Here is a 27,134-nt window from a genome sequence, read left to right as displayed (position 1 = left end):
ATTTTAATTTGAATATTTGTTTTTCGCTTATACTTTTTAAAAAATATTTTTAAATATTATCAATTAAATTTCATTAATGTTTGTAAATTTAATAAATGTGTTGGTTCTCATGAAACTTTATTTGGTATTATAATCTAAAATGTAAACAATTATAATTTATTTTTAACTTTTATTATGATTATTATTTGTTCTTTGTATCATTTTGATCAAATGATGTATTATAACTTTTATTAGTGTATAAAAAAAGATTTATTAGAATTTAAAAGATTGAAGTAAACAAACATTTAAAATATATTTTAATTTGAATATTTGTTTTTCTTTTATATTTTTAAAAAAATATTTTTAAATTTTATCAATTATGTTTCATTAATATTTGCAAATTTAATAATTATTTTTGTTCTCATGAAATTTTATTTGGTATTATTATATAAAATGTAAACAATTATAATTTATTTTAAAGTATTTGATATGGAAGAAACAAATTATTCTAATATTGAATATTTGATAATATTATGTTTCTTTTATCATAAAAATTTTATTATTTTATAAAAATTAATTAAAATTAATATTGAAGTAGTAAGAAAATGGGTATGGGTATGGATACAAGATTATACCCATTACCCGATGAGGATGGAGATGAGTCAAAAGTTTAATACCCGTTAGGTTTGGGTATGGGAATGAATTTTTTTTACAGAGATGGGTATGGAATAGCGAAACCCGTGTCCGCCCTGCCCCGTTGCCATCCCTAGTGACAACAATGACTGTAACAACACTGATGACGTGGTGCTGCGAGGAAAGATAGTTCAGTCTTTTTGTTGTAATCATGGGAAAGCAGGAAGCAAAAGCCAGAGAGGAATGGTGAGAGACTTGAGTTATCGACATGGCTCAACAACCAATAAATCTACCTACATTTCAAGGAAATTAATTACAAAAATGGTAACAGTAAATAGGATATTAACTGATCCTGGGAGGGGGACTGCACCAAAAATATATAAAGGTAAAAAACTGTAGAGGGGAGATTATGTTGAGTAGACATCCTAGTTGATATCACGTTAGCTTGACTGCTCAAGACCATGGAGAGAACTTGGCTGAATGTTTGATTTAGGGAGAACACCTGCAGACTGCTTTAGAGACCTAGGCTTTTCACCTCGCGAAAAAGCCGTCATCTTCCCAGGGCGAAAATGATTTCCTTCTAAACCCTGTTCAGGCCTTCTCTTTACTTTCTTCTTTACTAAAACATCTTCATCCCCGCCATCATCCAGAGAACCACTAGAACTTCCCTTTGCTTTTTCTTGTTTTGAACCATTCAAAGAAGGATTGTACACCCGTGGAGCGGCAACTGTAATAGAAACTGCCTTGTTTACTGAAGTATGATTAAGACTGCTAGAATCTGTAGCTAATCTCTCTCGCATGGGCTGTTGCGAAGTAATTGGATTAGCATCCAATCGAGCATTCTCATCTCGTCGAGGTGCAAATAACTTATTCTTCTTAATTTTCTCCCGATCCTAACAATATGAGGAACCAGTGAGATACAAATAAACTGAAAACATCATCGCCACAAATATCAAATCCTGATTGTCATGAGTACATACAAATAACAGAAAGCAAGTTCCCCAATTCTTCAGAAAAATTAAAAGATTACTGTTCCTATATAATCATGCTACATAGGCATTTGCAGACTAGACTTATGGTCGTGAAAAAAAACTATTAAATTTCCAAAACTCAACGAGGAAAGGGTTCTTTTTAAAGTGATTTTAGAATATTACTACACAACATTAAAAGTTATTTCATTGCATTGGGATACCTTATGTCTGATGTGCAGTGCTCGGCGCCTCTCTTTTGACCTGCAAATTGCACGCTTGATTCCATGGTTGTCCATGTAACCAGTTGGCCATAATTCTGCAAGCTGAAGACAATGAATTCAAAAGTGAGAAATCTTTTTCATCTATATCTGTATACAGGGGATTCCCCTTTTCTCAATACACATTTTCTTTTCAATTTTACTATTTAAGTAACTATTATTTTAAACTAAAATAATTACATTTCCATTCCATTTTTATCTTTTAAATAACCGTTAATTTAAATTTAATTATTTTAAAATTGAAATAATTATTTCACTATTTTATTCTTTTAAATTACTATTTATTTAAATTCAGTTATTTTTTTTAAATTAAATTAATTATTTACAATAAAAAAGATGACACATGCACGTAGCACTGTTTCCACTAGTAAAAAATAAAGATATTAACTTCGACACGAGAAACTACAATGCATATAAAATACAGTCACATAAAGTAACACAATCTTCAGAAAAAGCAGCATCATTTAATACTGAAGAGTGGAAGAAAATGGCAATCGAAAAAGTTTCCATGCATGAAAATACAACCGAAAATCCTTTTCTTTTCAATGTTTCAACATAGCTATGAATATAGATATTGATACTTAGCAGTCAAACCTCAAATTATAGCAGGATAGTGGATAGAACGATCATTGCTGTTCTATTTAAATTAAACAAATATATTATTATTCATCATTATATACATAATTACATACATAGTGCTAAACAAATACTTGTAACTGATATTTCTTGACATATTTACAAAATACTAGTAACAATCAATCCCAAAGTAAATAAAAAATAAAGGACAGAAAATTTGTTTTGTCGGAGAATAGACGCAAAAACAGAGATGGGTGTTGCTGAAAAAAGTGCCTTAGAATGTTTCACAGGTTTGACAGCACAGCAGAACAAAGACCGAGAGAAGAAAAGGGTTGTTGACAGAGAGAAGTGGAAACGTAGGAAAAATAAGGGATATGGTTATATATGTTGTCTGAAAATGGTTAAAAGACCCTAAAGAATGTGTAGCTTTTGGAAAAAAAAAACAGAAGGGAATTCAATGGTTTCACTGCAGACTGCAGTGGTGCCATAGTCCAGTGAAAACCTGCTTTTCTGCATCTACAGAATTCTACTGCAATTGTGCACTATTGGTACCTATGGTCTCTAAAACTTGAAAAGAAGGGATAAAAGTTATTTTAAATAGTACTAACTTAGTAATTTTAACATAAACAAGGATATATTGAAAATAAAATAAGCCAAATCAAACCTACCGAAAGTAGGTACTGAAATTAAACAAAAAAAAAAAAAGGAAGATAAACATAGCGATAACACTAGCAATTTATTAACTCTGCTAGATCAATAGAGAGGAAGACAGAAAATTTTAACCACCTCAGCATACAACTTTCTGATTCGCGGACCGGCATTTTCATCTAAACCCTGGAACAATTGCAAACAAGATTCATTAAGGACAAACATCAACAAAGCAAACAGGATCTTTCCCTCCTGTAATCATAAGAAAAGAAAGGTCAACAAAATAAATATTCAAAGCTCAAACTTCTGTACATCAACGAAAAGGTCATAGAGATCACAAATCCTGTCTTCCAATGCAGTGTCCATACTAAAAATATTTTTAGTTGTAGCTTTTCCATCAGGACCCATTTCTTTTTCCCCAGATGCTTCAGCTTGCTGCTGTAGCTGAAATGCAGGGAAGACATTAAAAGGCACGCCATATTTCCTGAAAAATTGCAATCAAGATGCAATGCAAACAGACAAGTATATATAAAGGAAAAAAAAGAAAAAAGAAGGGGTGTGGAAAGTGATGAAGTGCGTAGTGGGTTTGAAAGACCAAGATCGTGGAGAAATGGGGAAAAGAGGGATCAGCTGGCTTCATTGGAAGAGGAAAAAGGATTGAGCGTAACAGAATGAACGCCTGGCAGTAGAGGAGAGGAGAGAAGGATACAGGAATCTAACAACGAGGAGAGAGATGGGGTATTTGGAGGAGGCGGAAATTTTCTATAGGACATTATTGTGGCCAGGCTGAGTGAAGGAGTTGGTCCTTCAGTAAAGGTTTTCTTTAATTTTGGCTGGTTACTCCATATTGTAAGGAGCAGTGCTCCATTCCACCCTGCACTCATTTTCAATATCTCTGGGATGCTATGTTTATTTTTCTATGGAATAGAATCAGCCCAGCGATTAATTCTACCATCAAAATTATGTCAGTTCATTTCCAGTTCTTAATTTGGGGTCCTATCAAATCATCAAGAAATATTGCAAGAAAAATAGATCGATGGTTGAATTAAATAGCCAAATATTTGTTTATTGATCAAAAGTACCATTATTTCCTGAAAAATTGCAATCAGGTTGGATTGCAACCATAGAGAAATTTAGCAAGAAACTACATTGAGTGTCAGAATTACAAATTACAGTTAATGAAATCCCTTTCCAGGTAAATGACTCATCCGTAAGTAACCATGCCAAAATAAAGATCTGCATATAAAACTCAAATGAATTAAACCCATAAAAAGAAGCATCCACAAGAGCGAAAATATTACTGCCATATGGGGGAACCAAAAAGGAGCTACATGAACCAGCTAAACAAGTAACTACTGAATGAATGGAAAACTGAAAATATGACACGTCAAAATACTTGATTTTGATACGGAATAAATAGCAATGGTAACTAAAATAAACCTTCGATTCCATGGATGGGACCTGCATCTTAATCATCTCAACAACTTCCTTCTTTATCTGTTGAAACCTATCATCTTTCTCCTGCTTTGCAGACAAACCCATGCTGATCATAATTTTTAAGTTTCTCTGTAGCAGGAAGACATTGCATGAGAAGATAAGTCTCAATTCAAGCAATATTGGAAACTAAACCTACCTACATAATGATGTTCGTAGATATAAAATATAAATAAAGAGAAAAATAGTTGCAATACGATGACCACAATGACATGCAATAAATAATAGGTGGCAAATTACTATTATTTGGATTGGATTATAAGAGAAGAGTTCAGAGTTGAGTATGTTCAATACTGAAGGATAACTTGAAATGTAGTTATACACACCACTTGAAAATTAGAGTCCACAACTGCTAAAAGATTAATTTTGTAGCGATGGGAATAGATATTTTTATGTGAAAAATCACCAGCTTGGTTTCTAGTGTTAGTGTTTAAAAGGAACATTTATGTGATTATAATAAATAAAGAGCATGTGCAGGTGCAAAACATTCTACAAATTTTTTCTAAAGCTCGAAATAAGTTCTTTCTCACGGAGGCAATACAACTTTACTCTTCCTAAATTTGTTTCTACAGATAAAAAAAATGTGAGCTTGAAAAACTTCACAAACATGATCAATTGCAATTAGTGTGTGCTTAGTTTAATTTATTTTGAAGGGATTATTACATATTTTTTCCTAGTATATAAGAATTTAAAAAAAAAACTAGTATTTCTCAAAAAACTATCTATACCAATCTTGAACTAAAAATCCCTTCAGGAAGACCATCTGTCACTCTGGAGTAAGAAAAAATGTCTAAAGCTAATAAGTACTTGATTCCTGAAGGGAAACCAGATTAATTAAAATGAAAGTTGGCAAACTATCAATTAGAAATAAGACTTTCTTAGACACAGAAGCACAACATATCAAGCAAAAAAAATAACAAACAATCTTCATAAGGTCACAATGGGTCATGGATGTATTCAAAGCCTAAATATGGTAATGCATAATCACATCCAATAAATAAATAAATAATAAATGAACTACAATCGTATAGAAGTTCAGTATGGTGGACTCGACAGCAAGATATGTGATTTGCGAGATACAATCTTAAGTTTCAATTTTCATATTGAATATCACGTTGCGGTTCAACAACCAACAATGAAAAAGAAGTCAGCCATCAATAAAGCTCCTGCCACGCATTGGGGGTATTATGACCGAAAACTGAAACAATACACACTGAAGGATTACCGGTCATGTTTATCAAGCTGAAATACCTTTAGAGTTCTCAGTTGAATCAGATGCCCAAGAATACTCATAAGACGGTTAATTAAATCCTTTGATACTTTCCCTTGGCTTGCCTGCTGCATCAAAAACATACGGTTAATATTACTATGTGATAAATGTGCTCTACTCTATTAGATTCAGTGAGGTCGAAATTTTTTTCTTAATGCTCTCCCTCCCTCCCTCTGTCTATTCTAAGAGAAATTCAAACTGAGAAGATTTCGAGAAAAAAAACTACTGTGCAGATCTAGAAGAAGTAAGCATGACATCACAAAAATAAATTTCCATTACTGCTAATCTAGCCACTTTAGCAAGTTTCAGCTTTATGTCTCTAGGCAATCTCCGTTTGACAGCCTGAGGTGTGTTATCACCCTCCTGGTTTTCCATAGTTGGTGGCCTTGCTGTATCATTATTAAAAAAAAAACTCGCATTAGCAACAAACTTCCCACACTGCTAATTTGAGAAATGTAAGCTTAAAATACTTTCTGAACTTACATTCCGTGACTATATTCTCCAAATCTCGAATAGCTTTCTCAAGCGATGTAATTTTTGGCCTAGCACTAGAACCATCTTTCTTGAGCACATGTTCAGATTTCTGCATAAAAGCTTCAATCAAGCTCTCAACTAATACAGCATACGTTACAGACATAAAACAGTCCACTTTCACAAATTTTGTAATCAGAAGTCATAGTAATAGGAAAATGTTATTCCACCAAGTGCTTGCAACACGGATAGTATAGTTTGCCAAAGCTTCAATTTAAATCTCTCTTAAAGATAAACCAACCCTGTATACCAATATCCCTTAAATAGAAATTATTTTAAATGAAAAAGGATGCCCTACAACAGCCAAGGTAACCTGTCAAGTGTACTATTGAATCAATAATGCTACAAAACTAAAAAAAAAAAAAAGTAATGGGGAGTGTTGAATTTGACGTCACGCACACAAAAAAGAGAGGAATCAGTAATGAATTTCTACTTATTAATTGTCACATGCTGTGAAATGTGGCACTGTTTAGATCTGAGTACATGGTGAAAGTTGAATTCCACAATAACAATAAGATTCAATGGCAGATAGAACCCATGGGCCACCCAAAAATTTGCATGAGATCTTAGGGTCTATATCCTGAAATATTTTATCATCTTTTCCATAAGATAAATGTCTTCCTACATCCAATCAACACCCAAAACAGATTCTCCCTCCTTGTGGACCCAATATTGCCTAGGTATCTACCATTAGTCACTTGTTGCTCCTACAATACCAGTTAATCAGCCTCATATGACTCCAACAGCATATGAAAACTTTAAAAAATGGTATGAGACTAGCAAATCTACTAGTAACGCTCCTTGGTGACACACACCGGAAGTTCATCTACTTGTCTCCCTCAATCTTCTTCTCTTATTCCTTGGGTCATTGACTCTGGTGCAACCGATCATATTTCTAGTATTCGTTCTCTTTTTTTTTTTTTTCTGTTAATACTGCTTACAATTTATCATTGGTGCCAACTGTTTACAAACACAAGCTTGTTGCATTAACTCTACCCAACACCTCCCATCCCGTTTCTTATTGTTAACTTTATTCCTCATGTCTCTAGTTGTCCTTTTAATTTAATGTTGCCACTTGCTTGATCAAATCTCACGACATTATCTTCACCTACACTAAAAATGTGAGTCACATTATCTTAACTATCTCCTCTCATCACCATTGGTATATGCATCTATAGTCTCTCCAATGATGGTTCATGAATAATTAGGATACTCTGGGTTGACAAAATTGTAGAACACAGTGCCAAGTTTAAACATTTGTCTAGTTTGAAGGGTAAATCATGTAAACTTGGAAAACATACTTAACAACCTTCTCCTTGTGTCTCCGACAACAATCACTTGCGTCGGAATCGTCTCACTTTCTGGATCTGATCTTGTTGATTCAATCGGACCTCTTTGGTATTTTAGGGTTTTTTTCCTCTCTCTTCCTCCATGGCGTCTTCCGCTGCCTCTTCCAGTTCTGAAATCTCTTCTGGTGTAATTGACCTGTCCATCTACGCTAACTATGTTAATGTACACTTATCCATTGACTAGTTAACTGGCCCTAATTATGCCACATGGTATCAGAGCTAGGTTAGCCTATCCTAGCGAGATTTCTTGGACATTCTATTCCACCCACTATCTCGGGCTGCTATCGGATCACCCATTTCTAGTCCCACGCACGAGATGTATATACCTCGACGTGAGGGGGTGTGTTGGAAGTCCCACATCGACTAGAGATAAGGCAATTTCATAATATATAAGTGAGGTGCAAACCTCACCTTACAAGCTGGTTTTGTGGGGTTGAGTTAAGCTTAAAACTCATTTCTAACACTATCCTTTTTCCTCATTCTCCATTATACAGTCTTCCTACACATTTTTAGTACCACATGTTTTTTATATTACTTCACCAGGTCAAGATAAACTTTCTCCTTTACTCATTCAAATGTGTTATCCTGGGATATCATCATCCTCAAAAGGAGTATTGTTTTTTTTTTCCTGATCTTAATAGTATTTTGAGTCTACTAAGGTGTCTTTCTTTGAGTTTGTCCCATACTATACACATGTTCCTTCTAATGAAGACATGCAGTCACTTTCACCACCAATGGCCATATCTCATAGAAAATATACTTTGGAGATTCTAGAAGAACCAGGGATGTCAAATGTTGAGCCTATGGGCACACCAATGGATCCATTTCTCAAACTTGTACCAGACCAAGTCGAACGATATTCTAACCATGGGAGATACAAACTGCTATTTAGTAAGTTAAATTACCTCAACGTGACTCATTCTAGCATTGCATTTGCACTGAGCATAGTAGTCAATTTTTAAACATTTCCGGTCAAGATCATTCTGATGCAAACATAAGACTTCTAAATCATAGTGAGAATTCTCATGGAAAAATGCCTTATTTATGTGCGTAGCAAGTCAATTTTTAAACTCTCCTTGTCCAAATCTCTAATACTAAGGATGCAGTCCTATTGTGTTCTAGTCAAAGGTAACTTGATATTGTGGAAAATTAAGAACTCAAATGTTGTGGCAAGATCATGCACCAGCCAGTGGACATTCATTTACAATTCGCTCTAAGAATTGTGCAATATCTGAAAGGGGCTCCAGGCAAGGGACTTTTGTTCAAACAAAATGGAAATGTAAATCTTGAAATATATACAAATGATGACTGTGTTGGGTCAATTGTGGATAGGAGATCAACTACTTTATATTGTACTTCCTTGGTGATAATCTTGTAAATTGGAAGAGTAAAAAATAAAAAGTGGTGGTAGCAAGATCCTGTGTTGAAACAAAGTTCAGGGCAATGGCATACGGGATAGGTGAACTACTATGATTTAAAATCCTCTAGGAAGACTTAAGAATAAAGTGGGCTGGACCAATGAGATTTTACTGTAATAATAAATCTGCTATTAGCATAGCCATAATCCAGTGCAACATGATAGAACCAAACAAATTGAAATTGATTGACATTTTATTAAAGAAAAATTAGATAGTGCTCAAATCTCCATTACAAATGTCTCCTCAAAACAACCTTGCAAACTTTCTAATAGAGGGGTTGAATAGCAACAACTTCAAAAGCATTATTTTCAAGCTAGGAATGGAAAATGCATATTCACCAGCTTGAGAAGGAGTTTCAACAATCATATTTTATCATTCCATATTAAACAGACTATAGTTAAAGTGTACAATGTAAGTATCCCTGAATCATAGGGATCTAACTATATCCAGAATAATGGATCTGATTATATCCCTTAATCATAGGGATCTGATTACATTAAGTTTTGTTATTATATTTCTAAAATTAGATGTCCAATCTTGTATATACATTCTATGTACTCCTAACAATAAAATTATTCTATTCTATTCTAATATTTAAGTGTTATTAGTCAGTTCATGAAAACTCCTTGTACTGATCATTGAAACTTTGTAATTTGTATTCCAAAATACCTCAAAAGATTCTGGGATAAGGTCTATTATATGAGGATGAAGGGAATACCCATATGTTTGGGCATTATGTTGATTAGGTACGATCACTCTAGAAATCCAAAAAGCTAAACGTAGTTGTTCGATCAACTGTTGAAGCTAAATATAGGACAATGACATCTCGCACTTGTAAACTTGTCTAGGTAAAACAAAAACCTCCAAGAACTAAAATTTTGTGAGATTAAGCAATTGAAGATGTTGGGATAATCCATTAGCTCTCCACATTACTTTCAACCTTGTATTCCATGAGAGTACCAAAAACACAGAAATTGACTAACAAATTTATTTGAGAAAAGTTGTAGTCCAATCAAACTTGTATGGGAATTGACAGATAAATGATTAGCTTGCAGATGTGCAAACAAAATCTGAGGGCCTCAAATTGAATTTAATTGTTCGAAGCTTTCATACAAGCAATATGTATGCCCCAACTAGAGAGGGAGTATTAGAATAAGCTTTCTTAAAAGTTGTACCTAGAATCCTAGCGGTGTATTTACTCGTTTTCTACTCTATTCTCTTTCACTGTATCTCAGATTAATCTACAGTTTCTATATAACTATTAAGAACATAAGAGAGACTTGCTCAAGCTTCTCTAAAATATCTGCTCTCTCTTTTTATTTTTCTCAAATACATACAAGTGCTTATTTGGTGGAGCAGTTTCGTGCGCTTAGAATGCAGAAGCCTTTAATTTAAAGCTGAATAAAAAAAAAAAATAGCTATAAGTGCAGCAGACAACCTTTTTATTGGTATTCAATGTTTCATTAAGGTATATTTATCATACTGCTAAAACCACAGAAAAGCAGTTAGATAAACTTACTGGTGCATGTACAGCAATTTTTCCCGCAGCCAAGTTTAGATCTGGCAGTTCCCGGATGAAATTTTTATCTTTTGACTGGCAAGTGTTTTCTAAATTGTCAACACTACTTGAGGATTTTCCAGGTTGGGATTTTGAATGTGCAGATAAATTTTTTTCATGGTACTTGTGATGAGAAATATCAACCAATCCACTTGCATCTTTAAGTTTGTCACCAGTGTTCTTATACTGGGAATTTCCAGTCTTCTGTTTATCAGGACCTTCTGCAGCAGGAGGATCATTATTTGATACTTTTAAACAGACAGGGGGGTCCGAAATTGGTGTAGCGTCAGCAGTTTTCCTTTTCAAACTAATTCCAGAGACATCCATTTGCTTCTGAAATTTCATGTCTTCATAATGTTCACCAGGTACGGCAGAATTATGTGAGGAACTGAGCATATTTTTCACAGGTAATGATGCAGTCTTCCCAACGGCAGTCTTGCGCACTTTTACAAGTTTATTTGATACATGACCATCAATATTTTCTCCAGGATTCTTTGATATATCTTTTCGGCGCCTTTTCTTTGCTTGCTGGATAGGTAATACTGGAGGTTCATTTCTTAGAAAGAACAAGAGAAAGAACAAAATCAGGAATTTGTATGAAAAACTTAAATACTAAAGTATACAATATAATTGATTCAAAATGCTGACACAACACATGTAGAAAAATGTCACAGGAATAAACATCCAACCACAAGCCAGAAAAATAATGCTATGAAGATTCACAATAACATACAACCTTCATTTCATAGTTATCAATCTTAAATGTAAGAATGTAGCAATCAACCCCAAAACAGCTATGGTGAGGTAGACCGTCGCTGAAACTCTGAGATACAAATTAAATAATTTATACAGCCCTTAAATAATTTAATAGCAATCGACACTCCCAGCTTGCACACAGCTCCCCCTCCTTTTTCTATTATTTTACTATAATGAAAGCAATAATACATAAGAACACATACTAACAGTGCTATCAAAATTAGATCCTGAACAATATCAGCAACCCCAAAAATGATTTATGAAAAACATATTGCAAGCTATATGTGTTATGGCTGAAGCATCGCAGACAAAATGAAAAATTATAATTATAAAGCTAAAACTAATGAAAGAGAACCGTATAATTAATAATAATATTATGTCTAGAAATTAAAATAACAATAAAATTAAATCAAAACACCACCAAATTCAAGTTTTAGACTTACTAACACCAAAATATAAGATAAATGTCCTAAATTTCCATTTATATTTTTGGATGTTCATGAACTGCCTTGTTCAGTTGCCATTGGGGATGCTGGAAAATAGGTGATCAAATGTTTCAGAGAATCCTTAGAGTGGAAAAGAAGAAAAGAAAAATTTAGGGAGGCAGGTGGCACTGAATGAAGAGGAGGTAGAAAGAAAAAAATAATAATAAAAGAGGACTTGCAGTGGACTTAGAGGTGACTGCAGCATCCAGACAGTGTAACAGCAGGACGGTGGTGGTGGGACAGCGACAGCACTTGCACTGGAACCAAAGGAGGCTAAGGGTGCGGTGCTTGAGGCTGAGATGGGGTGTGTTAAGTTCAATTTCTGATGTCGTTATTCAGGTTTGGGCAACCCTTAGTTTTAAAAAGAATCACTATTGGGCTGACCCAATATGCATTAGTGCAAAATTAGAAACAAAAGAGAAATAAAGATAGGGTTTTAAATGTGTAGACTTGGTCGGGTTAGGTTGTCTAGAAAAAGGTTTGATACCTTTGTTCATTGTTATTTGTTCAATAAATGATGATCAGAGCATTCACATATAATTATTACTCATAATTACAAATATCCTGTTGCCTGTTGTCTAGTTTATGAATATTGTTAAATATAATTAAAGAGGACAAAGCAATTCATGATTTGTCTCGCTTATTCTTAAAGGGAACCAAATAATGTAATTAAGGAAATAAATTATTTCCTAATTCACGCTAGTCATGCTAACCCGAGACTTCTTCCTTACGCAAACCATGATTGCACAGTTCATGATTTCATCCATGGCCACTCCGAGTTGCGATGCCCCAAAGCAATCATTATGAGCTGCCTTGCAAAACCCACTTTGAGACTACGATAGTGTGGCAGCCAGCAAAAAGTCCACTATCAAAATCTGCCATGGCTATTTTTCGATAATGACCACACACCAGTTTCGGATAGCTGGCATTACACCCACAAAGTGAATTGTTTCGTAACACAAAAATGGAAGGTCAACAGCAGCATAATGGAGGTCATAGAGAGTATGGAGCAATAGTTTTCAGCTAGGCTTCATAGCTATAAAGCTCGGATACACCTCATAAATGGTGTGTCCCTTTGTCCGACACATATCGGTGAAATGTCCAATTTGAAAGACATTTTTTTTTTGTCTCTAACATAATTTTTACATAGCTCCAACACAATGTTAATAACGACAAATAAAATGATTTTATAAAAACCCATAAACTTTTAAACTTATTGTATAAGCTTCTATTATGAGATTATAGAAATAAGGAACAAATCTTATATGATCACTACTTTTCACCATTTGGATATTAGATAGATAAATTAGATTCATTAATCTTCTTTATAGATGATTTTGTATATGTAAATACATAATGATATAATATATAGATTTTGTCCTATGTTCATGTCAATATCCGTGCTACATAGCTTCATAGCCACATTGCTAAAACACCTAGAAGCATGACTACAACCACCTGGCTCGGCTTCTCCAACCAAAATTACCAAAACACAATGAAACAAGGTATGTTGTGCGCTCTGCCCTGATAGAAACTACTTTGGTGGCTATTGATAACCTTACTTTAACCAAATAATCTTTATTTCCACTCTATCTCACCTATTTCTCTTCTTTTTTGTTCCCTTCCTTTATTTTCCCTTTCTTTCCTCTATCCAACACCTAAAAGGTCATATCCTAATCAAGGATCCAGTCATCCATGAAATCATCCCACCCATTTCAAAATTCTATGAATTGTATGAGCAGAAAACAATTGATCAACACACACGCACATGCCCACACAGATAGATATATATTTAGTATTATACCCATTGCCTTAGAACAGAAAAAGTGAAAACACTTCCAAAATTACACAATTTACAAAAATAAAGAGATAGACACAAAGAGGACAACCCAATCCCTGAGACTCCCACCCAATCCATGAGGCTATTTCTAGGATTTGAACTGGTGACCTCCAGGCTACAAGGCAGCAACCTTGGTTTGCACTAAGGCTAGCCCTCATAAAGAAAAGAAATTGATATACAAAGAAAATATTCAAACAAAAATCACTTACATGCGTTCCAATTTCCCCCTATTTACAAAGAATCCATCATGCTTGATTGCAGAATTATCAACCTCAAAATACTCATCCTGCAGAAAGAAGAGTTAAACTAATTAAAAAATATGGAAGGTGAAATGGTCACAATATAGGACAATTAAATTCCTGTTTTATCATCAATCAAAGGTCAAATAGTCATAATGTCATAACAAAGCAAAATGGTATAAAAGACACCAACCAATTCAGCATCATCAATGAAAGAGTCTTCTGTATCATACTGATCATCAGGAACATCAAGTAGATCCTCCTCATCACTGCTATCCTTACCCTAAAAATGATTTGGTCTCATTATTCCCAACATGGAAAACAGATTGAAAAAACTAATAAAACTTACATATGCATCTATGATATAAATTTACAGTATAAATCAATTCATTTGTGTACAGTGCATCCAGTAACACTATCGTGAAGCAATACACCCATACCATGTAAAGGCGTTCAATCTTTTCTATTACAGCACTGAAACGATTTGGCTGAGGAGCACCTTGTTCTTCAGTCTCCTTAGGTTGTCCCTAGAAGTGACATGTTTATCAAAATAATGAAGCACAAAAAAAACCACACACCACTAAAAAAGACAATATGCAGACATAAAACAAGATAGAGACAATTAAAGGCTTGATCACCTTGTCTATAATAATTTCATGTCACAAATAAATAGATATGTGTTTGGATTTGCATCTGGGACACACATGTTCATGTTAAATCAGCTAATCCGTGTAGAGGCAACATTTGACACAATTATAGCCAAAATGCAAATTCAAACAGACATTAAATCAATATGCATAATGCAGTCAACCTTACAATTTCGATGTCAAATACAAGTACTTCCGACTTTTCCATTCAAATAATTTTGCGTAAGAGAAGAACTACAGCACAAACAATTCTACTTATACATTCAAACTAACAAGTTTGAAGTCAAATACAAGTACTTCCAGGTGCAATTTGACCACAATGAAACCCTTTCAAACAGTTTTTCCATAATAACAGTTATATATTCAAACTACTAAATTTGAAGTCAAATACAAGTATTTCCAACTGCAATTCCACTTTGGCCGCAACAAAAACCTTTCAAATAATTTTCTATAAGAGCAGCACTGCTGGCACACACCGTTATGCATTCAAACTAGTAGAAATCAAATACAAGTACTTCCAAGGAGCACTTTGACTTTGCCACGGCTAAACCGTTTTAAATATTTTTCCACAAGAGCAGTACCACGCGGAACAAACAGTTGTCGCCATGCATTCAAACTAATAAATTCGAAATCTAATCCAAGTATTTCCAGGAGCAATTCAACTTTGACATGACAAAACCCGTTCAAATAATTTTCCATAAGAGCAGTGTCACACAGCACACACCGTCATCAAACACGGAGAAGAAACACGTACTTCCTCCCATTTGGCAGACAATTATTTAACATTCAAAAGAGGAAGCTAGACTGTTAGACAGAGACAACTTAAGGTCAGTCACGAAAGTTTTGGCAGAATATGTTCCCAAAACCTAGCCTTACCCAGACCCTTATTTCAGTGCCAAAGAAAAAACAATCATGGGTCAGTAGAAAGCCACTCTTGCAAGTTACAATAAAAAACTATCATCCATAAACCACAGTAACCCTCCCACATATTGCTATCTACTCACCGAATAACAATGTGCGTACACTGAAGTTTCAGAACCACACCACCAACGCATACCCGTAACTATTCGGAACCTAAATGAAAATTAGAAAAAGAGACTCACCGGAGCGATTCTGGCCTCGAGCGCAGGGTTCCCATTGGGAAGGTAGTCTGGTGCGGAAGTGGGTCCCTTATTGTTAACCTTATTGGTGTCTTTCATCAGCTTCTTCCACGACACTATGGTGGTCTCTCCCGGCCGAAGCTCCACTGTGAACATTTGTCGGTCGCCTTTCTTCACGAAGGACGACGGAGCCCTCGCCGACGACGACGAATCGCCGCCGCCAAGAGGAGCCGTATCCTCCGCCATCAAAGTGATTGCCGATTGGCGAATTTATCGGGCGTCGGTGCTTGTTTTCGGGGAGAATTGTTAGAGCGCAAGGAACATTCGGAAACAGAACGATAAGCCCTAAAATCTGGAAAGAAGAACAGAAACAGAGAAGAAGAAGAGGAAGAACTGAAGAAGCGAATTGGGATTGCGCGGGATTCAAAAAATGAGAAAGGGAGAAAGAAAGATAAAAATAAAAGAAAATATTATGAAAAAAGAGATGAAAGAAGAGGTATTGTGGATGGGTTTAAGTTTAACTGCTATTTCGACTCGGTTGTAAAAAATTTCCAGTCCTTTTCTTTTCCGGGAAAGCGACGGAGGCAAAAGGGATTTGGGGCGGGGAATGGTATCTGTGGGCCGCATCATGTGCTCAATGTAGTGTTTTTACTGTATGCACTCCCTACTTTTTAAAATTGTCTTTTATGTTTTGTTTTGGATTTTTTTATAACTCATTCAACCACCAAAACTCCTACTGAAACTTATTTTAAATATCGGATTTAGAGAGAATTGTTGGAGGTGAAGGTTTGGTCGAGGTTCAAGTTAACTAGCTTTTCTTGAGCAAGTTTTTTTTTTTGTTTTTTAAGAATTTAAGCAACGTTGGAACTAACAATAACTTTTAAGTTATTTTAGGATTAAGCTATTCTGAAAATTTTATAATAAATAATTTTATAATAACTTAAGTTAATTAGACAATTTTAAAGTCTTTGAACAATTTAGAATAATAATTTTATATTTAATATAGTTCTCAATTGTACAATCTAAAAAGTTAATCATAACATTCTTAATTATACGATTCTAAATTATACGATTCAAGTTCATCATGAGTTGAGTTTTAATTTGCATAATATAGAAAAAATATTTATATTTCTTGTATAAACAATATTTATTTCTATTTTATCCTTTATACACTAAAAAAATGATTTTTAACAAGGGTTATTTTTTGCGTTTTCGGGAGTTTTAACCCATCCTAAATGAGTTACTTGGGGTTTGCTTTTTTTCTAGAAAAATCAGTGTCGTTAACAGATTACCGGTAATTTTCACAAACCCCTGGTATAGTAGTATTTACCGGCGGTTTGGAACCCCTTGGTATTTACCTACAATTTTGAAACCCTTTGTATTTACAGATGGTTTTGAAACCCCTAGTATTTACTAGTGATTTTGAAACACCTAGTATTTACTAGTGATTTTGAAACCCCTGATATTTATCGGCGATTTTGAAACCCCTGGTATTTACCGACGGTTTTGAAATTCCTTATACTTTGTAGGAAAATTGCAAACCTCCATTAGTTGTCAACAATTTTAAATTCTTTATACTGTATGACACTATTGAAAGTCCATTTTTATTGTTTTTTACCCCTACTATGCAATTCATTATTTATTGATGTTTTTACTTGTTTCAAATTCCTTTAATTTTATTTATTACACTTTTTTAATGGATATAATTCCTAAAACATATGATATAAGTTGAAGGTAAATAATAAAGATTAAACATTCAAACTAGTGAAATATTACAATATTTTTGTTCTTATAGTTATAAAGTCAAACATATACTAAAAATATATATTACCGATGATGAATGAAACATAGGAAAAATCTTGAGACAAGTATACTTGATAATTTTGTACAAAGAAAATCATCGTTGCCTTCATTTCATTCACTAATTATATTAATGAAAAAACCTATTTTAAAACCTTGATATTAATGTACTTTTTCACTATTACTAATGGTAACTTAACTTTTTGTCAAGTCACTCACGTGAGAAAATTCAACCGCTCACCAATCAAATTTTCTCATGCATGAGTTTTTATCAAAAAGGCTTAATTAATTAACTTTGTTGGTTTTTGTTTTCTCTTTGTTTTTGAAGTTGGTGAACCATGGTGAATCAGAATGTCCCATAATTTTTGTCAAGTGAAATGCCATCCCCCGAAAAGCCTTTGTGCATACCTTTTAGTTTAAAATAAAATTCAAAAATAGAGTGAGTAGCCTTTGTCATAGGTCACAAGATAATGTTCCCAAGTATGAAGAGCTCGCACAAGAGCATATAGCTCTTTGTCATAGGTGGGATAGTTACGAGAAGGACCATTTAGTTTTTCACTAAAATAGACAATTGGATGGCCTTCTTGTAACAAAACTGCACCTATTCCCACCCCAAAAGCATCACATTCTAGCTTAAAAGTTTTCTCAAAGTTTGGAAGAGCAAGAATGGAAGCTTGGGTGAGCCTAGCCTTGATGTCATCAAAAGCCTTTTGTTGTCTTTCACCCCACTCAAAAGATATGTCTTTCTTAACAAGTTCATTGAGGGGTGAAGCAATGGTGGAGAAGTTGGGGACAAATCTTCTATAAAAACTTGCTAATCCATGAAAACTTCTAATGTCCCCAATATTCTTTGGCACATGCCATTCTTGGATGGCCTTGATTTTTGCGGGGTCAACATGCACCCCACTCTTATTGACCACAAATCCCAAAAAGATGACACTCTCTACACAAAAAGTGAACTTGTCAATGTTGGCATAGAGTTGGTGGTCTCGGAGAAGAGATAACACAACTCTAAGATGACCCACATGAAGCTTAGAGCTTGTACTATACACCAAGATGTCATCAAAATAGACAACAACAAACTTTCCTATGCAATCTTGCAAGACATGATTCATTATGCGCATGAATGTACTAGGAGCATTGGTTAGGCCAAAGGGCATGACTAACCATTCATATAGACCAAATTTTGTTTTGAAAGCGGTTTTCCACTCATCACCTTTTTTAATACGAATTTGGTGATAACCACTTTTGAGGTCTATTTTTGAAAAGATTTGAGCTCCATGTAATTCATCCAACATATCATCTAGTCTTGGGATTGAGTGCCTATATTTTATGGTGATGTTGTTGATAGCCCTACAATCATAGCACATGCGCCACTTTCCATCTTTCTTAGGCACCAACAACGCAGGCATAACACAAGGACTTAAACGTTTTTGAACCCATCCCTTGTCTAGCAACTCATTCACTTGAGTTTCTATCTCCTTGGTCTCAATTGGGTTTGTCCCATAGGCGGGTCTATTAGGAAGACATGCCCTTGGGACAAAATCAATTTGGTGCTCAATCCCTCTAAAAGGTGGGAGACCATGGGGGCCATCCTTTGGAAAAATATCTTGAAATTCATGAAGGAGAGCACGAATGGAAGGAGGTAGATCCTTAAGAGAAGGATGTTCAAGACAAGTAAGGATTGCTTGACAAAGTAAGAGGAAGGGAGGTTGCTCATTATGAAGAGTGTGCAAAAGAGTTTTATGAGTTAAAAGAACTTCATGAGCAACATCCTTAAAAGAAGAAACTTCCTCTACCTTTGTCTTGTCCTTAGAATCTTTAGAAGCATTAGAGTTCTTGGAACTCTCTTCCTCTCTCCTAGCTCACATTTGAACTTGATCACCAGCAACTTGGCTAGGAGTGAGGGGATGCAACACAAAAGTTTTTGAATGATGTTGGAGGGTGATCTCATTGGTGTGGCCATTGTGTAAGGTTTTATGATCAAATTGCCAAGGCCTCCTCAAGAGAATATGGCAAGCTTCCATTGGGATTATATCACATAAAACTTTATCTTTAAATTTCCCAATGGAGAAATTGACTTTCACTTGATGTTCAACTTTGAGATCCCCATCTTCATTAAGCCAATGAAGTTTGTAAGGTTTGGGATGGGGTAACAAAGTCAAATTCAACTTCTCAACCAATCTTGTGCTACAACAATTGCAACAAGACCCACTATCAATGACCAAAGAGCAAGTGTTTTTCAAAACCTCACATCTTGTGTGGAAAATATTTTCTCTTTGATCATCGAGAGGAAGGTTAGGTTGGTTATTGAGAAGCCTCCTAATCATTAAAAGTTTCCCTTCATTTAGATATGAATGTTCTTGAGAATCACTAGAATGAGAAGTGTCAGAGTCACTTGAAGATGACTCCTCTTGCCTAATGTAGAGGTCTTTGCCCTTAAGCACAATGGTGCGTTTGGTAGGGCATTGGGCGGCCACATGACCTCTACCTAAACATTTGAAACATTTGATGTCACTACCTCTTTTGTTGGTGGAGGATTCACCTTTGTCACTTATCTTTGTAAGGCTCTTATCAGTGAACTCTTTTTATTTTGAAAAATCTTTCTTTTGAAAATCACTTTTAGAAAAAGAGGGAGAGTCCTTGCGAGAAGGACGTCTCAAAAGTTGTTGCTCCACCTTGATGCTCATTTGAACAAGATCATTAAAATTGCGGTAGGGGAGCAACTTAACTTTATCTCTTATGTTGTAATTGAGTCCACTTAAGAACCTAGCAATGGTAAGTTCCTCTTCTTCTTCAATTTCTGCTCTCATGATGTAGAGCTCCATCTTTTGTCTATACTCTTCTATAGACATAGATCTTTGTTGGAGCCTTTGGAGCTTGTCCAAGAGCTCTCTTTTGTAGTATGAGGGAACATGGCGGGCATGAAGGGCTTCCTTAAGATCATTCCAATACTCAATATCATGTAGCCCTTTTCTCCTTCTTTGGAGGACTAAGGAAGTCCACCAATTAAGAGCATGCCCTTGAAAGCTAAGAGTAGCTAGAGACACACGTCTCTCTTCCTCCACAACATGACTCTCAAACAATTGTTCCACTTTTACAACCCAATCAAGAAAAACCTCAACATTATCCTTTCCATAGACATGAGCCAAATCAATTTTGACTTCTTTAGGATGAGGAGGTATGCGCCTTTGCCTTCTCACACGAGGCGATTGTCTAAGGTTGATGCGCTCATCTTCCTCCTCTTCAAAATCATACTCATGCCTTGAAGGGGCACGAGAAGGTCTAGGAGAGGCACATGTATAAAGGTTGAAAAGGTTAAGTTGATTGGCAATTAATTGAAGACTGGCTTGCATGGAAGCCATTTGAATTTTAAGGTCCCTAACCTCTTGAGAGAGATTATTTAGGACTCTAGGATCAACCTCAACCTCCTCATCACCACTTGTGTGGAGGTTGTTTTCATCAACTTGTTGTTGATGTTGGGTACTAGCACGAGTAGCCCTTCTAGTGCTCATGGTGATTGAAAGAACTTAGAACTTTAACAAAATGGTGAAAGAGGAAACCAAGCACAAGTAGACCTCCAGGTTAGGCGAGGTGAGTCTAAAAGACTTCTTAAGTACCAAGGTCAATCCTTGCCAAGATGTACTTGCAAAAGGTTTCAAAGATCACACAATTGTCTAAGGCTAAATAAGTAGAATCACTTGAGACACTAAGCACAAACAACCACAAACAATACTCAAAGAAAAGAAAAAGATTAACACTAAGAACGGACCCCTAAATGGCAAAAATTTTAGAGACTTTGGTCTCACAAATTTAAACCACTAAGCGTCTAACTATGCGGCCTAAAAGCAAGGTGAGAAAGCACTTAAAACTTTCAACACACTCACTTACTAAAACGTTGCACTATAGTATGAAAAAGGTTCTACTTAGGAGATGGGATTGAACACCTTTGGTTCCCTAAGACACCTAAGTAGGCCATGGATACAATTGAGAACTTGAAAGCAATTTTGGTTCACTAATTTGGTACTCAAAATGAAGCAACCTCAAGCCACTTAATATCTCAAATTTTGATGCTCAAAAGATGCAATTTCACAATCAAGGAGGCTTCAAAATGGTACCAAATAAGATGTGCCAAAAAAAAGTACAAAGTACAAAGAAATAAAGCCAAAAATAAGAAACAATGCAACTCCAAATATGCTGCCAAAGTGCTTCCAATTTGCACAAAATCAAGAGTCAAGAGCTTGGCTTGTAGCCTTCTTTTGATTTGAACAAAGACCACCACCAAGTAAGGCACTTGTAAGCACCTTAAGCCACCAAAATGAAGTGCAAAACAACAACTATAGTCTTGGTTTTAAGGCCAAAACAGCTACCAAACCTGCACCAAAAAACAAAACAGCAAGAAAACTATACCAAGCAATGGAGTTAGCACAAACTCTCAAACAGGTCAAAAACTCTCAATAGGTGAGGAAAAGGATAAGCACACAAGCTAAAATTCTACTTCAATATCCACCACCTAAGATGCTACCAAATCATAGAAACCATTCTAAACTTTATAGCATCATCAATCACAACCAATAACCAAGAGTCAAGTATATGAACCCAAACAAAGGAGAAAGCAAGAAAAGCTAAACCAAAAGAGAATTGAAATGAAACATGACTAGAAGGAGATTCAAGAAGTGACAAGCAAGAAATTAAAGGCTGGAAAGAAAGGCAAGCACCACAAAAAAGAACCTAGAAATGCATTAGAATAGATGAAAAAAAAACTGAAAACAGAGAAGAAAAAGTGCTCAGAAGCAACCACAGTACTCATTACAATTTTGTGCCAAATTGAGGGAATAAATTCTGCTTTTGTTGAAGGCAAACTCAAGGCAATATAGAGTACACAATCAAGGATTCAATTAGAATAACAAAGAGCACTTAAAAGCACCACAAAACGCACAAAATAGCAGTAAAACAGAGAATTCCCGAGACCACTACGCTAGAAAATGTGAAAATTTGCCTCAACTTCGCAGATTTTTCATTTTTTTTGTACTCAACATTTTTGAATGATTCTTTTTTTATATTTTTTGTCTGGATGTTAGCTAAATGAGGAAAAATTCAGATTAAAATTTGGACTAGGCAGTGAGTCATGAAAAATCTCAAATAGTAGGTGTGTGTGCAGTGAAAACTGGAAAAACAGACTGGAACATAATTGTTCACGGAAATTGTAAGATGTTCTATGAAAATTCAAGATGAATGAACTTTATTATGATTTAAAATCAAGTATGAATCATAGAAGAACATCTTAAACACTCAAAAGCACAATCTTATCGGTGAAATGGATGAAAAACAGTGAGACCATTGCCTTACACATCCACAAGCATCACTTGAAGTTCATAGCTCATTTTATGTGATGTAGAACTTGGTTCTCATCAAGCAAGTGCAGAATTCAGCCATATGAATGAAAATTAAGATGAATTAAAGTGCTTAAACATGACTTAAGACAAAACACAACATAAGAAACTGAAAATTAAAAGATGCACCGATTAAAATGAAGAAAAACAGTAAGGAATAAAAGAACAATTGCTGGAAAACGAAAATGAAACCTAAAACAGATTTGCACCAATGAAGCAAGAAGTACTACAAGATGAATTAATGGAGATTCATGTAGCCTTAATGTCAAACAGTGTAGGGTAGCAAGCACATGAAGAAGACAACAAAACTTGAAGAAAAACAATGGAGAAGAAGAGACAAGATTGAAATTGAAACAAAACACAAGTATGGACCAAAAACCTTACCCAAACCAAGAGGATGGATGCACCAAAGGCTTGGATGGCTCTAGATACCATTTGATGGATCCTTGCTGTAGGAGAGAAAGGAGATCCATGGAAGACACCAAGAAGTAGATGAAATGCAACGGAAATGAAGATAAAAGCAAGAAGAGCTCTCGACAATGGAGGTTTTTGGTGAAGATGAAGAGTAGAAGTAGAGCTATGGTATGAAAGGTGGCTAGAGAAGATGAAGGAGAAGGTTAGCCATGTATGCTCTCAAAATAATAGAAGAGTGGAGTGATCTCAACACAAACATTCTATTAGAAATTTCAAGAGTGATTACAATAGCCTAAAATTTAGGCTTTTATATGAAAGCAAATACACATAAACACTCTTAGCCCTTGGATGAGAACGACATTCAATCTTGGCCGTGGAAGATGGCTTGGAGAAGGAGCAAGGCTCATGGCCATTGGATGATGCCTTGGAAAAGGAGGAAGCATTCCTAGCCCTTGGATGTATTGGATCCATGAGGTGTAGGAAGGAATGTTGACTTCCACTTAGTCCACCTTGGACCTTTGGTAGCTCATGGCCAAATTAATCTTTGGGTTAAGTATGTTTTTAGTCCCTGAACTTTGACCCAAAATTGGAATTCGTCCCTGGTTGAAACTTTGATAAATTTTGGTTCCTAAACTTTAAAAATGAATGAATATAGTCCTTTTAACCTAATTTTGTTAACTTTTTTTAAGTTTCGAACGCATTTCTTAGTAAATATTGAGTCGAGAATATGTCAAATGGCGTAAGCAACTCCAATATTAACATGAAACACATTCGAGATGTTGAAAAAAGTCAACGTAATTGGATTAAAGGATTATAAACACACTTAAAAACATACTTAACCCTTAATCTTTTGAGATAAAAATCACATCTAAAAGAATATTAGAGTGTGAATAATTGGAATTCATAGCCAAGATATCATATTTTAAGATTAATAGTTATAATTTTAGGTATCAGTGTATAAAAATGATTGTGATATCAAAGTACATTTTAGAAGATCATCTAACAACGAAATATTAATCAAAAGCAATCAAACTCAATTAAATCATTATTCAAATCAAATGCAAATGTACTCAAATACTGGAATTTAAAACTAAAGAAGGAAAATCTTTGAAAAACTCTAGTATAAAAAACTCTAGAAAAGCCAAGTCGCCTTGTATTTCTCCTCTTCGCTTCTCTTCACTTCCCTTTTTTGTCATTTATCAAAAAGAGTTTAAAGAAGAAAAAATTTATCACTACTAAGGAAAAGGTTTAGAAGAAGGTGGCAGGGGTATAGTGTCACAAGGATAAAAGATGTGAAAAAAATATGTTGTTCTTTGTGGTTGACGTGTGGTAGATTGTATGCGCAATGCATTTACCTCCCTAGCTTCATGCGTATTCAACAATTTGACAATGTTATGATGTTCGTTAATGATGGTCTTATACCATCTAGGAAAGAGTACGAGCATTTATGAATTGAATTCCTACCATAACATAAACAAAGAAAATCATAGAAGAATGTAGAATAAGACAAAGATGGAGATGTCACAATCTAGCAGATTGAGAAGTCAAATGAAAATTCACCACAAAGATGTCAGTCTTTAACAAGAACCAATGTTCTAATCGAAGAACCAAGAGAATCCTCTCTTATTCAATTCAAAATTTATCTATTGATAACCAAGGTGTCTACTTTTGTTTTTTGTCCAAGTATATATAGACCACAACTGTTTAAGAAACCTTCAAACCCAAAAGGAAAGCTCAAAGCCCAAAAAACGCAAAAACATAAACTGAAAATGTAATGAAAGTAGTTCGCCCAACGAGCTTATAAAATAAAGAAAAATAAAGAAAAGTACAAAACTTTTAATTTCCTAAAATTATTCTATAATTGTGCTCCAAGCCATGATTTTCATGTCTTTCATGTCCTTTAAATTTCAAGGGCTCCTCCTCAAGTTCTTCTTGTATTGAATCAGGAGATAGTTCTCTATCACACCCTCCTTCTTGAAGAGAATTTGTCCTCAAATTCGTTCCACTTGAAGATCCCTTATCCTTTGTATTGGATCAAGGGATAGTCATCTATCATACACTCCATCTTGTAGAGAATTTGTCCTCAAAATCGTACCACTTGAAGATTCCTTCTCCTTATGTTTGATAGTGTTAAAAGTAGCTCCTTCCTTCTTAAATTTTTCTTTGTCCTTCCATAAGGTGGATGATTTCTTGTAGGAGGTCTTTCTCTTAAGTTGTTTCTTTAGACCTGATTAGTTTATCATCATCCTCACCTTCTTGGAGAGAATTTGATAACGAATTTTTGAAGATCCTACACACGAAAACAAACATAAATCATAAACATAAATATAAAATAATCCAAAATAGAAATTCTACTAAAATGAGATTTAAATTTGGAAAGAAACAAATCCCTTATTATGAAAGGATTGAAGGTCTTCCTCCAGCGTCAAATAACCACTTGCTAAAAACATAGAACAATTTTATAACAAAGATGTTTTGCTAAAATAAAAAGAAAGGAATATTGTGCATATAAACAATAAAATATAGGTATGAATTTGGTTGCCCATAGGATTTTTTAGCAATGGATAAACAAGCTATGTGATGTGCATATATTGCCAAGCTTATATCCAAACTAAAAGAATTTTTCTTTGACTATCCAAAGTAATTGATAAGCAAGCTAAAAGAGTGGCAAACACAGGTTCATTGAGTTCTAAGCTTGTGCCTTCCTTTTCTGTCATTCGTTCTTCCTTCCATTTTTGATGCCATTTTTCCTTGATAAACAAATCTTCACTAGGCAACAAAACAAGAAGAGATGAGTTAGTACTTCCTTCTAATGACAAATAAAGATGTTCTTTTATTTCTTTTTCTTTTTTCTCTTTTTGATCTTCTCTCTTTTCTTTCTCTTCTCTTTCTCGCTTTTCTTTCTCTTCTCTCTTTTCTTTCTCTCTCTTTTCTTTCTCTTCTCTTTCTTTCTTCTCTCTCTTTTCTTTTCTTCTTTTTCTCTCATTTCTTTTTCTTCCTTATCTCGTGCTAGCTTTAGCTTCTACTCTTTTCTTTCTCTTTTCAAGACATCTAATGTTTGCAATGTCTTTTCTTCCTCCTTTTCAACTATAGCATGTAATTCTTGAGGTCTTAATTGGTCATGTAAGTTTCATTCCAATTAGAACATTGATGTGCTTCATGACCATAACCTTCACATTTAGTGCATCTTAGAGCACTTGGCAAAGGTTTTTTACATGCTTGTTGTAAGACCCGTGGAATTTAATTAAATAAATAAATAATTAATTAATAAATGCGGGTAATGAGAGCCTTTATGACATTTAATACTGACATGTATGATGTGGATAAGTACTAGATCAAGTGGTTGAGAGTACTTAATTATATGAGAGGACTTGGGTTCAAATCCTATGTATGCCATTTGTGTGTTATTTAATTATTATTGTTTTTAATAATATGCTTGATCATGTTGAGTGATAATGCAATCATAGAATTATATTAATCATCACAAAACATGAATTGGTTGAACGGTTGTGCATTGATTTGACATAGGCATTGTTAGGGGTTCGAACCTTGGTTAACTTAAACTGAGCTTTCTTTTTACTAAACTTCTTTTTGGCAAAGAAGAGAAGGGTTGGGAACCCTAGCAACCACGTGAAGGCCCCCTAAGGGGCTAGAAAAACAACTAATGATGGACTTTGAATGGCAATTATACCACTTTTAATGCCATTTTCGTTTTAGTATATTAATCCATCATTAAGGCACTATTATAAGGGAAA

The 27,134-nt window shown here is 34.7% G+C and overlaps 1 protein-coding gene across 4 annotated transcripts; it reads right to left on the bottom strand.

The window, feature by feature from the left end:
• Positions 1 to 872: 872 nt before the first annotated feature.
• LOC114194752 (ubinuclein-1-like) lies at positions 873 to 16,413 on the bottom strand. Of its 4 annotated transcripts, none has more exons than XM_028085143.2 (13): positions 15,776 to 16,411; positions 14,466 to 14,552; positions 14,219 to 14,308; positions 13,996 to 14,072; positions 10,667 to 11,261; positions 6,333 to 6,432; positions 6,129 to 6,238; positions 5,831 to 5,917; positions 4,526 to 4,651; positions 3,398 to 3,529; positions 3,224 to 3,271; positions 1,805 to 1,906; positions 873 to 1,505 (listed from the first exon to the last, which is right to left on the bottom strand). In XM_028085143.2, the coding sequence occupies exons 1-13, from the start codon at positions 16,016 to 16,018 to the stop codon at positions 1,053 to 1,055; spliced, it is 2,250 nt and encodes a 749-aa protein (XP_027940944.2). In that variant the 5' UTR covers positions 16,019 to 16,411; the 3' UTR covers positions 873 to 1,052. The 4 variants fall into 4 exon arrangements, with proteins under 4 accessions (XP_027940944.2, XP_027940945.2, XP_027940946.2 ...); XM_028085144.2 differs by having other exon boundaries at positions 5,831 to 5,914; XM_028085145.2 differs by lacking the exons at positions 6,129 to 6,238; positions 6,333 to 6,432 and having other exon boundaries at positions 15,776 to 16,413.
• Positions 16,414 to 27,134: the final 10,721 nt, after the last annotated feature.

This window comes from Vigna unguiculata, chromosome 8 (genome assembly GCF_037176805.1).
Source record: "Vigna unguiculata cultivar grain cowpea cultivar isolate G323 ecotype 2 chromosome 8, ASM3717680v1, whole genome shotgun sequence".
Classification (NCBI taxonomy): Eukaryota; Viridiplantae; Streptophyta; class Magnoliopsida; order Fabales; family Fabaceae; genus Vigna; species Vigna unguiculata.
Note: the sequence above shows the minus strand (reverse complement) of the source record. Positions and strands in the feature narration are given on the sequence as shown.